The sequence below is a fragment of the Nelusetta ayraudi genome, unplaced genomic scaffold, assembly GCF_046127955.1.
Source record: "Nelusetta ayraudi isolate G7.1 ecotype Tasmania unplaced genomic scaffold, CSIRO-AGI_Nayr_v1 ptg000099l, whole genome shotgun sequence".
NCBI lineage: Eukaryota > Metazoa > Chordata > Actinopteri > Tetraodontiformes > Monacanthidae > Nelusetta > Nelusetta ayraudi.
In genome coordinates this window covers 32,125-44,986 of record NW_027466149.1, presented here as the reverse complement: position 1 = coordinate 44,986, position 12,862 = coordinate 32,125, and the positions used below count along the sequence as shown (strand labels likewise).

General features: G+C 52.0%; 1 protein-coding gene across 1 annotated transcript; it reads right to left on the bottom strand.

The window, feature by feature from the left end:
- Positions 1-821: 821 nt before the first annotated feature.
- On the bottom strand, positions 822-7,461 carry dusp5 (dual specificity phosphatase 5). The gene is made up of 4 exons (XM_076048311.1): positions 6,913-7,461; positions 5,193-5,395; positions 4,593-4,812; positions 822-1,643 (listed from the first exon to the last, which is right to left on the bottom strand). Exons 1-4 carry the CDS (start codon positions 7,328-7,330, stop codon positions 1,225-1,227), a joined length of 1,260 nt encoding a protein of 419 aa, XP_075904426.1. The 5' UTR covers positions 7,331-7,461; the 3' UTR covers positions 822-1,224.
- Between the last annotated feature and the right edge of the window lie 5,401 nt (positions 7,462-12,862).

The following is a 12,862-nucleotide window of genomic DNA, read 5'->3' as shown; positions in this document are numbered from 1 at the left end:
TAAATAGCACATTTATCACCGGTGCCCCCTATTTGTTTGAAGATTTGGTACAGACCGGAAGTCTGCTTCCAGGCGCCAAAGACAGAAGCGGCACCGGCGGAGACGGACAGAAAACGCCAGTGGTGAAATACAACGACACAGCAGTCGTCGTTTTCTATACACCGCTTCTGTTGTTGAGTGGATCTTACAGTTTTGTATAAAATATAAACATATACACACCACTGCCTCGTGAGGCCTCATTTCCTGAGAAGTCGGCTTCCATGTTTTGCTCTACTTGTTTTTTTTTTAATTATTATTTATTCTTCTTCTTCTTATTATTATTATTATTATTATTATTATTATTATTATTATTATTATTATTATTATTATTCGGGACTGAGCCTCAGCGAAGGCCTGCTCTCATCATCATCATCATCATTATTATTATTATTATTATTATTATTATTAGTAGTAGTAGTAGTAGTAGTAATAATAATTAATTCATTCATCTTCTATACCCGCTTATTCCCATTCAGGGTCACGGGGGTCTGCTGGAGCCTATCCCAGCTGTCTTAGGGCGAAGGCAGGGTGACACCCTGGACAAGTGGCCAGTTCATCGCAGGGCCACATAGTAATAATAATAATACTAATAATAATAAAAAAAAACATGTATAAATACATGTATTTTTAAAGCCAGCCACATGATTGTAGTAACAGTCAGGCTAAATTGATAAAATCTTTACATTTGCCCTTAGAGACACAGTAGATGTCACTGTTTACCCACTGTGTGTGTGTGTGTGTGTGTGTGTGTGTGTGTGTGTGGAGAGGACAGGACAAGTGCATGTATTTGGTCAAAACATTTATTAAACACATTTGATAGTCACATCATTGAAAAAAAACAGACGGTCATTGTCTAATAAGTTAGGTTGAGATGCCTGACTGTAACTGTGAGCGGGTGAATCACAACCTCAACCTAAGGCATGTACAGTGTATTGCAGTGTGTGAGTGTGCTGTGGTGCTCGTGGGTTCAGCAGACAGGAGAGCAGCGCCACCGCTCACAGGGTCCAGGGTCCCCCCCCCCCGTCGAGCCGAACTCTTTATTATTATTTCATTCAACTGGCTCCTCCTCCTCCTCCTCCTCCTCCTCCTCCTCTGCTCTCATCACCAGGCACACAGACAGTAGTTTGTTTTATTGATTCTATTCTTCAAGTAAGACCAGCAGCAGTCTGAGCCAGTGCGGTGTTTCTAAGGCAGTGCAGTGATGGGGCTCAGTGTGAGCTGGTGGTGCAGGGGCGCCTGCAGGCAGGAGGAGGAGGCAGGGAAGCCCAACGCCGCCGCCGGCTCAAAGTTCTCGCTGCCGCGGCCGCCGGAGGGGAAGTCGCCTGCGAAGAACGAGGCAGACTCCGGGGCGCAGGGGGCGAGCGGCCGGGGCGTGGCGGCGTGGGCCGGCGCCAGCGCCAGCGCCTCCGACTCGAACTGCTGCAGCTGGTTGAGGAAGCTGAAGTTGGGCGAGACCACGCGGCGCCGCTGCTTGATGATGTCGAAGGCGGCCTCCAGCCGCAGCCTCTGCGTGCGCATGATGTAGGCCATGCAGATGGTGGGGGAGCGGGAGATGCCCGCCTCGCAGTGCACCAGCACCTTGCCCCCAGACTGCTTCACCTGGTCTGGAGCAGAGGGAGAGAAGGACCGCCCGCTGTTAGAGGAGAGGCGCCGACTGGTGCATTTAACAAGGTCGTGCCTTGCTGTTGTCATTTCACATTGTTTATTTTCCTGAGTCAAACAGCTTTAAAGGAAGACACAACAGATAGAACACGTAGAAGACGACTCCAGGTAAGCACTGCATGTGGGAAAGGGTGGAGGATGGAGTTCATGGAAACTCATGAATGTCCAAGCCCACTTTTCAATCAAAGCAAGCGTGAGGCAAAGAACAGAAGAAGAGAGGAAGAGAGGAACAGAAGAACAGAGGAACAGAAAGCAGAAGAACAGAGGAACAGAGGAACAGAAGAACAGAAGAACAGAGGAACAGAGGAACAGAGGAACAGAAAGCAGAGGAACAGAAGAACGGAGGAACAGAAAGCAGAAGCACTCAAACAGGCACACGTTCTGTCCTTTATAGATTCAACGTCAACGTCCATCTCCTATCTCTACAGCCTGCTGTACTCATCATGTGTCACACACTCTTGCACAAGGTGAGAAAGCCAAAGCAGTGCCTGCAGTGGACGACTGCTAACGTCGAGCTGCGAGCTCGCAGTGAATCAACGCTGACTTTTAAAGCTCTGAGTCACAGCAGCAGCAGCAGCAGCAGCAGCAGAAATACACCTCATATTTTTAGCGGCGTGTTGAGTGCCCACTGCTCACTGCACTCCCCCTGCACTCCCACTGCACTCCCCCTGCAAGATCAATGCAGACAGCCTTGTGAACAGCGCGTCCAGCCTCCCCGCATGCACCCTGGGGTGCAGGGCAACGGCTTTCTATTCCTCCTCACTGGAACCAGCCACAGTCGCTGCCGACCCAGACAAGGGTTCTGACCCAGACAGGGTTGGTGAGCCCTGGACAAAGAGCTAAGACCAGCAGCAGGAGTGAGGAACAACCTCCCACTGCTTCATTGAAAAGCTGTGTTTGTGTTTGTCCACGCGGACTCGAACGCATCGTATCTCCGGTGTTCCAGCCTCCACCTGAACACCAGGTTCTGATTCTGCTGGACTGCTGTGGAGGTGCTGCTCTGCCACTGCTAGTAGCACAGAGCTCCATGTTCTACTAGAAGCTTGTCTGCACCCCCCCGCACCCTGGTGCTTCATCATCAACCACATGAATGAATCACGAGGTTCCACTCTGGAGAGCAGAGTGGAAGCAGAGTGGGAAGAGTGGGCGTGGTTTTACATCACTGTTGTTACTTATCATGTCTTTTGAAAGAGGCGTGGGTGCAGCAGTGAGACAGCGTCCGTGTGCACAGCTCCAGGTGTGACGCAGCTGCTGTCTCTGAATGTGTTCACAGGTAACAGACGCAGCTGACTGGAGAGTGTCTGTACTGAACCACAGTGAGTCGTCAGGACTGCAGGGTCCAGGTGTGGCAGAGAGTGGTGGGTGTTGACTGCTGCGACCTCATTGGCTGAGAAGCTAGGGGGGGGTCAATCAATCTCCTGGCCGACTGTAACTGCAGCTGTGGGGTCAGGCAGCTCTCTGATTGGTGATTGATTCTGCCCCCCCCCAAACCTCTCCCCCAGCCGGATGTGTCTCATGTGGTGGTGGCCCGGCCCACGCAGTGATCCGGCTCCTCTGCGGATGTAGGTTACCCCCCCGACCACCTGCTGCTACTTTAGGGATTTACGTAATAATCCAAGACGGGTTTACGGCCCCGGCGTTGGGCTGCACCTCCACTAACAAACAATACACAATGCTGCTGCAGAGAGGAGGCAGCAGTAATCCCACTGGGCCGGGCCTGCAGGAGGATGCGGGGGGTGTCCTTGGTTCTGTCCGGCTATTAAACTATAAATAGCCACCAGTACATAGTGTGCATCACTCACTGCTGCTGCCGCCCAGGACCCCCCCCCCCCCCCCATATCCTGCTACCTGCTGCAGCCACCGGGTTAATCAATGTTCCCTGCTCTGTGTGTGTGTGTGTGTGTGTGTGTGAGAGAGAGATTCTGTCCTGCAGGATTGTTGACAGAATCTCTCTCACGCACACCTCCTGCTCCTCCTCCTCCTGCCCCCCCCCCCCCCCCATCCATTACTAAACACCATCAGCTCCTCAGCCAGTGGTCACAGTGGCTCCGCCTCCACACTGAGACGCTCGGATGGTATCAGGAAGCCGATGACGGCATGCAAGCGTCTTTTCCCCTGAGGTTAAGACGGAGGGAGGGAGGGGGGAGGGGGATGACGGATGAGTGTGTGTGTGTGTGTGTGGGGGGGGGGGGGGTGAGTGGGGTTGACTAATCCTCAATGAAAGCAGCAGACTGAGAAGCAGGTGATCAAGTTAAACTGATTACAGGCCAGACTCTTATAGCATAGCGCCGCTATTTGTGAATGGAAGCAGGTGATGGAGTGGGAGGGGGGAGGGGGGATGAGGAGGGGGGAGGAGGAGGGGGGGGATTTAGCACTAAAACATCAACAGTCTATGTTTAGCTCAGCTCCTATTTTTGACTGAAGCAAGAATAAAACAGATGCTGTTCCAGGAAGCTCCGGCCTCTGAGTTTATATTCCCCCAGTGGCCACTCGGGGTACTGCAGCCAAAACACCCTTACGGTCCCAAAAAGCATCCCCCCCACACACACACTTTTGACCTGCTGAAACACAGTTCATAGCAAGTCCCAAAAACAAACAAGACGTCACAAGAAGTACAAATGAAACTGGGTGAAGACATTCACCACATTCCCTCTCATCGTGAGTTCAAAACCCAAAGAGAGTAAAATAAATAGATAAATAAATAACCAAAGCACAAGAACACTGCAGCTCCCAGATCTTCATCCACTGGTGATCACACTAATGGACCGATTCCTCTCACAGCACCAGGAAGAAAACCCCAACATCCTGGCACTTCAAGGTACCGATCACAGTCACATTCAAGCGACAGCGTCACACAGCTGCTCAGCCTGCATGCTGGAGGCGTGGCTCACCGATGAAGTGGAAGGCCTCCTGGAAGTGGGAGCTGATGTCGGCCATGTGACTGTCCTCCACCGGGATCCACTTGTAGTGAAGGTGGCCCCGGGCCGGCCGCAGGTCCCGGCGGGACACGTTGAGCAAGGCGCTGATGTCAAGGTCGCTGAGATAGTCGTCCCTGGAGGCGTGGTAGGCACTGCCCAGGTAGAGGAAAGGCAGGATCTCCACCGGTCTACCCTGCAGGAGGAGGAGAGGAAGGAGGGATGAGGACGGCCGTGAGTTCACCACCACCAGGACCCTGGGAACCGGTCCGGTGTCTGGGACCAGTCTACTATCTGGACCCTGCGTTACTACCAGCGCTGAAGGTCAAGGAACATCACCAGCAACCTGTGGTGACGGAGGCCTCAGCTCTTCAATGCTTTTATTTTGGTGACTTCATTCCTTTATTTTATTTCAACTTATCTCATTTGATCTTTTTAGCCAAGATCTAAATGTAATAAAAGAGGTCATGTGACAGGTGTGTGAGCCGGCGCTGTGCGTGTGTGTGTGTGTGTGTGTGTGTGTGTAGGGGGGGGGAGTGGTCTAGGTCACAGGAAGTGCTCGGGGTGTTTCCCTACCTGATCGTAATCTGGTTTGTTGCGACAAAACGCCTCGGCCTGACAGCAGCTGCTGCTGCTGCTGCTGCTGCTGCTGCTGCTGCTGCTGCTGCTGCTGATGATGACTCGTTTCTCGCTCTCACTTCCGCTGGGATCCATGATGCTGCTGCTCTTCACCCCGGTGCAAAGTTCAGGGTAGTGAGAGTGGAAGTTCTCGTAGCCTCCTGGGAGGGGGGGGGGGGGTAAGAGGGAGAGGGGGGGGGGCATCATGAGCACATTCTGCTAGAAATATGACTGCGGGATTAATAGAGAGCTAAACATGTTGCGCTAATGTCAAAGTAAAATGAAGAACGCAACCAAATGAGCCCCACGGTGTTTAGTCCTTAGAACCACGCAGAACCATCATATCCACCTAGACCACCTAGGACCATCTAGAACCACTACTAGAACCATCTAGAAGCACCCTGAACAATCCAGAAGCACCTAGGACCACCCAGAGCCACCTAAAGCCATCAGCAGAACTATCTAGAACCACCCAGAACCACCTAAAACCATCAGCAGAACCACCCAGAACCATCATATCCACCTAGGACCATCTAGAACCATCTATAAGCACCCAGAACAATCCAGAAGCACCTAGGACCATCCAGAACCACCTAAAACCATCAGCAGAACCACCCAGAACCACCAGGGTGTGGAAATGCCTATGAAAACACTGCAAACAGGAGGAACTCCCGCTGTTTGATGACTGATTGACTGTTAATATAATTTCTTCAAATTCAGACGGCCGCATTAAAAAGCATAATGGGCCTCATATGGCTCCCGGGCCGTGGTTTGCCCACGCCTGGTTTAGAACGATAGAAAGACGGGCAGAAGCAAGAGAAAACGGAAGAGAACAAACAGGCCGCGTTGTGAAATGTTTGTGAAACATCGCGAGGAGCGGATTATGCGCCTGCTAACCCAGATTACGAGCGGCTAATTAATCAGCGGCGCCCACTGGCGACGGGCCGCTAATCCCTTTAGCGCCACATCCTGACCGGAAGTGGACGTTGTTTCAGCGCCAATCGCCTCCCGCTGGCCCCGATTAGCCCCGACTTCCGCTGTCAGGCGCGCGGTGGTTCCTCACGCGGGGAGTCAGTGTGAAGGAGCAGGAGCAGCGATGCGCCACCGCCTCCTCCTCCACCTCCTCCCCCGCCCCTCCTCCACTGACTCATCCGCTCCGCTGACGCACGCAGGATATTTATCTCTCCGAGTCACCCAGAGAAAAATAATAAAATGTTCTCCAGGAACACTGAGGTGAAGTCTACGAGAAACTACGACAACTACGAGGGATCATTTCCTGTTGTTATTGTTATTATTATTATTATTATTATTATTATTATTATTATTATTATTATTATTATTATTATTGTTGTTGTTGTCATCGTGACAGCGCTGCTTCTCTGCTTCCGGACAGGGGGGGGGGGGGGGGGGGGGGGGGGTTGTTAAACAGCGCACAATGTCACGACACTGAAACCTCCCACTGAACCCAAACCGGCAGTTTCTCCGCTTGGTTCTGGACCCAAAATACACTGACATGGATTCGACTCGAAGGGTTATTGATTCTTTAGCTGTGGTGGGAACACGTCAGGCTCACGAGCTGCTTCACTGGGTTTTTTCCACCACCAGGCACGAGAGCAAATAATAATAATAATAATAATAATAATAATAATAATAATAATAATAATGATGATGGTCCTACCTTTGAGGAAGCAGATTTTGGCCCCGCGCGCCACCCCGGACAGGGACTCGACGACGGCGCGCGCCACGCTGTCCGCGCGCAGCTGGCGCCAGTGCGGGGTGCGCTCGTCCAGCGCCACCACGGCGGACACGCGGCCCTCGCGCAGCCGCCGCAGCGCGCTCTCGTCGGGCACGACGAGGCGCGGCGGCACGGGCCCGCGGGACCGCGACCTGCGCACCAGCAGCGGGTTCAGGTTCGCGTTGACGGATCCGCGCACGCTCGAGCCGCGGAACGCCGGCTGGGGCCGGCAGTCGACCAGCAGGAGGCCGCCAGCACCTCCTCCTCCTCCAGCACCTCCACCTCCTCCAGCACCTCCTCCTCTGCGATCCTTCCGGATTAACCTCCGCAGGCGGCGGTAGTCGATGCTGGTCACCTTCATCGTGTGGTTGTTGCTGCTGTTGTTGATGAAGATGATGATGAAGGTTGTGGTTATGATCCAGACGGACGGACAGGCAGCGGTCACTGCTGCTGCTGCTGCTGCTGCCGGCGGCTCTTCTCTTCCTGCCGAGGGGATTCCAAGACGACGGTTTTAAATGAATGAACCTCCGGCGGATGACGTCACGACCCATATATGGAATCCGGCGTGTGTGTCTGTGTGTGTTAGCGAGAGAGAGCGAGGCTCCGCCCCTCCCCCTCCCCCTCCCTCCCCGTGGTGGTAAATAAACCTCGCGCTGCGACTTGATTCAGCGATTACTCACGACGGCGCGTGTCCTTCCCTGCTCGGTTTCAGTGTGTGTGTGTGTGTGTGTGTGTGTGTGTGCGATAATACCCGAAACGCGGCTCGTCACAGGAAATTTCCTGAGAAGTCCCCCCCCCCCCCCCCCCGACTCCATGTGGTGACAGACGTGTCGGTGCTGCAGTTCACTAACCATTAGCTGTCCGTCACTGCTCCTCCTGTTTCCCACCAGTCAGTCACAAGCAGAGCAGCCTGGTGCTGCTGCTGATCAATCATTAACACACACACACACACACACACACACACACACACACACACACACACACACACACACACACACACGATGCTGCGCAGTCTGTCCTGAATAATTGATGTGTGCAGTGAGTTGAGGGTGAGAAATGCAGCACTCTTTGTCTTCCTCAAGGTGACGTAGCAGGTGAGTCAGCCGCCGCTACTTACGACTGCCTTCCACTTCATCTCAGCAACTCACCTCATTGGCTGGGACTGAGTTGTGGCAAGTCAGTGGGGGAGGGGGGGCGGGGCCCAGGTGACTGGAGGAGAAGCTGAGGTCACAACACACAAACACACAACCAGCTACACAACCCAGAGTAGCCAGTCAGGTCAGGGCTAGCCTGTGGTTAGCACGTAGCTAGTACATGGTTAGCATGTAGTTAGCATGTAGTTAGCAACCCTCTGGCCCTGAAACTGAATTCTGTTGCTCCTGGTATTTTATTGTCCTGCATATTTGTGTTACCATGTGTGTGTATGTATGATTGGCACTGTTTGCATGTATGTAAAGTAAAACATTGCCAGCCTGTGATGTGATGTGGTGGGCTGGGGTGGGAATGTAGGGGGCGCTGTGGAGGTGAGTGTGTCTCAAGTGCCAGTGTGTTATTTGTATGTGGGACCTCCTTGAAAAGCAGACACTGCATCTCCAATGGGTTTTCCTGAATCCGATGCAGTTGCAGTGGAGTTTGTGTGCAGTGACAGTGAACCAGTGGAGGACCAGTAAACCAGTGGAAGACCAGTGAACCAGTGACCAGTGGAAGACCAGTGAACCAGTGGAAGACCAGTGAACCAGTGACCAGTGGAAGACCAGTGAACCAGTGGAAGACCAGTGAACCAGTGGAGGACCAGTAAACCAGTGGAAGACCAGTGCACCAGTGACCAGTGGAAGACCAGTGAACCAGTGGAAGACCAGTGAACCAGTGACCAGTGGAAGACCAGTGAACCAGTGGAAGACCAGTGAACCAGTGGAGGACCAGTAAACCAGTGGAAGACCAGTGAACCAGTGGAAGACCAGTGAACCAGTGACCAGTGGAAGACCAGTGAACCAGTGGAAGACCAGTGAACCAGTGGAGGACCAGTAAACCAGTGGACGACCAGTGAACCAGTGGTAGACCAGTGAACCAGTGGAAGACCAGTGAACCAGTGACCAGTGGAAGACCAGTAAACCAGTGGAAGACCAGTGAACCAGTGACCAGTGGAAGACCAGTGAACCAGTGAACAGTGGAAGACCAGTGAACTAGTGGAAGACCAGTGAACCAGTGGAAGACCAGTAATCCAGTGACCGGTGGAAGACCAGTGAACCAGTGACCAGTGGAAGACCAGTGAACCAGTGAACCAGTGACCAGTGGAAGATCTGGAACCAGGGAAACAAACAGCAGCAGTGCACTGGTTCCTCCACCTGGCTGAGTTGCTGATGACACGCCCACTTCCGCCTGCTCCCATCTAAAGCTCAGTGCCCCCCCGCTCGCTCCCCCCGCACACACACACACACACACACACACACACACACACACACACACACACACACACACACACACACACGCTGCTAAATCTAATCCCTGAAAATGCATTAACAGGTTTGAACGCGTCACGCTGCAGCGGCGCTGGTCACATGACGCTGACGCTGTGATGAAGGAAGACTTGAAGACGGCGGCAGTGAGAGAACCTCCCTGAGTCACCAGAGGACCGCAGGCTCAGGAATCTTTCAGGAATGTTGCCTCCTTTGTCACAAGCGGCTCGGTCAGTTGTCGACGTCGTGCACAATCCAGGTTTTTATTTTTAGAGCCAAGCGGCAGCGGTGGTCACTGTGAGCAGCACCGAGTCCCGGCTGATTCCACTGGATCGCACACTGCATTCACAATCTGCCTTTATATGGCAAGGAAACTGTCCTAGGACAGGATAGGATAGGACAGGATAGGATAGGATAGGATAGGACGGGATAGGATAGGATAGGATAGGACAGGATAGGATAGGATAGGATAGGATAGGATAGGATAGAATAGGATAGGACAGGATAGGATAGGATAGGATAGGATAGGACAGGATAGGATAGGATAGAATAGGATAGGACAGGATAGGATAGAATAGGATAGGACAGGATAGGATAGGATAGGACAGGATAGGATAGGATAGGATAGGATAGGATAGGATAGGACAGGATAGGATAGGATAGGACAGGATAGGATAGGATAGGATAGGATAGGACAGGATGGGATAGGACAGGATAGGATAGGATAGGACAGGATAGGATAGGACAGGATAGGATAGGATAGGATAGAATAGGATAGGACAGGATAGGATAGGATAGGACAGGATAGGATAGGATAGGATAGGATAGAATAGGATAGGACAGGATAGGATAGGATAGGACAGGATAGGACAGGACAGGATAGGATATATAGATAGACAGATAGATAGATGATAGATGATAGATAGATGATGATAGATAGACAGATAGATAGACAGATAGACAGATAGATGATAGATGATAGATGATGATAGATAGATGATGATAGATAGACAGATGATAGGTAGATGGATGGATAGATGGATAGATGGATAGATGATAGATAGATGATAGATAGATGATAGATGATAGATGGATGGATGGATGCAGTGGCTGAATGGATGGATGGTTGAATGGATGAGTGGAGGCTGGATGAGGATTAGAGGGCCAGCAGGCACTGGGCCATATGGTCCAGTCTAATCTGGGCCGCTGACATCACAACTGGTGGGCGGGACTTAAGTTAGATGGGCAGGGGGTTGGATTGGGCGGGGCTTCCCAGCTGCTCTACCTTGATGACGAGGCTGGAAATAACATCAGCAGCTCCAGAGCAGCCCAGGGTTAGGCCGCTCGTCCTCCCAGCTGCCTCTGACTGCTGCTGCTGCTCCACCTGCTCCACCTCCTCTACTACTACTAATAATAATAATAATAATAATAATATAAACTGAAGTCACTGTGGTGAGAATCAAATGAAAACAGGATTTTAAAGAGGCAAATCAACACAGTGAGATTGATGGCAAAACACTTTGACTCTCACTATCCGAGTGCAACGACTCACTTCCTGTCCAGAATGCTCCTCCCCCCTCCCCACACACCTCCCCTCTCCGTTTTCCATGTGACTTATAAAAAGCATCTCTACACAATGGGCGGCTGCCGCTGCTCCGCTCAGCTGCACAGCTGCTTCCTGGAGCTGAAGACCACACCGCTGCTGCTGCTACTGCTGCTGCTGCTGCTGCTGCTGCTCCCCCACCTCCTCCCTGTACAGGCCGCTGAGTATAGCAGTTTGGAATGTCACTCTGGGAAGGACAGATGCAAAACGACTCAGCCATAGTTGGAGTCAGTGCTCCATTAATGAGTTGTTTGATGGCAGCAGCAGCAACACCTTGCCTTGAGGTGACTTCTGTGACGGAAGGCGCTGTGGTGTCGAGGCGTAGTGATGATGGTGGTGGTGATGATGATGGTGATCAGGTGAATCAGATGAATGTTTGGCATTCCTGTATACAAGTCACAATACGATGGTCTGAATGACACACAACCACTCTCTCTCTCTCTTACACACACACACACACACACACACACACATTCACTCACACACACACACTCACAGGCCCTTTAAAAAGTCTGACTCACAGCCCACGAGTCCAAAAAAGTAAACCCAAAACTGAGAAAGGGAGACCGAAGAGTGTGTGTGTGAGAGAGAGAGAGAGAGAGAGAGAGAGGGAGAGAGAGGGAGAGAGAGACAGAGGGAGAGAGAGAGAGAGAGACAGAGAGAGAGAGAGAGAGACAGAGAGAGAGAGAGAGAGAGAGAGAGGAGAGAGAGAGAGAGAGAGAGAGAGAGAGAGGGAGAGAGAGACAGAGAGAGGGAGGGAGAGAGGGAGAGAGAGACAGAGAGAGGGAGAGAGAGACAGAGAGAGAGAGAGGGAGTGGGAGGGAGAGAGAGAGAGAGGGAGAGAGGTTGTGTGATCATTCCCACTGTGTTATTGTGTGTGAGAGTGAAAGAGAGAAAGAGCAGCAGATGGAAGGTCAGGACTTCCTCTCATTCAACAGGAGTGTGTGTGTGTGTGTGTGTGTGTGTGTGTGTGAGAGTGTGTGAGTGTGTGAGTGTGTGAGTGTGAGTGTGAGTGTGAGTGTGTGTGTGTGTGTGTGTGTGTGTGTGTGTTTCTTTCCCTGATGTTCCTAACTTGATGCCAACTCCATCCCATTGTGTTGTGGCAGCTGGAGCAGCACAACACACAACACCCACACACAACAGCATCCTGAGACCCACACACAACAGCAAAACACAACAGCAACACACAACACCCACACACAACAGCATCCTGAGACCCACACACAACAGCAACACACAACAGCAACACACAACAGCATCCTGAGACCCACACACAACAGCAACACACAACACCCACACACAACAGCATCCTGAGACCCACACACAACAGCAACACACAACAGCAACACACAACACCCACACACAACAGCATCCTGAGACCCACACACAACAGCAACACACAACAGCAACACACAACACCCACACACAACAGCATCCTGAGACCCACACACAACAGCAACACACAACAGCAACACACAACAGCATCCTGAGACCCACACACAACAGCAACACACAACAGCAACACACAACAGCATCCTGAGACCCACACACAACAGCAACAACAGGTGGACCAGCAGGTTTTTTTGAGCGTCACTACGTTGACACTGGAGACAAGCGGATCCTTGCCTCACCCCGACTATGATGGGAGTTTGAGAACTCCGGTGGGAATTGGAGAACTCCGACTGAGACGCCCAGATAATGCCGTTGGAATTCCAATTCCCCACATCATGTGACCATGTGTGTGCGCGTGAGCCACACCCCCGAGCCAGCACCTTCCCCCCGGAACACAAACATTCGAGAATGCTGCTGCGAGGACACAAGCCAGAACCTTCGT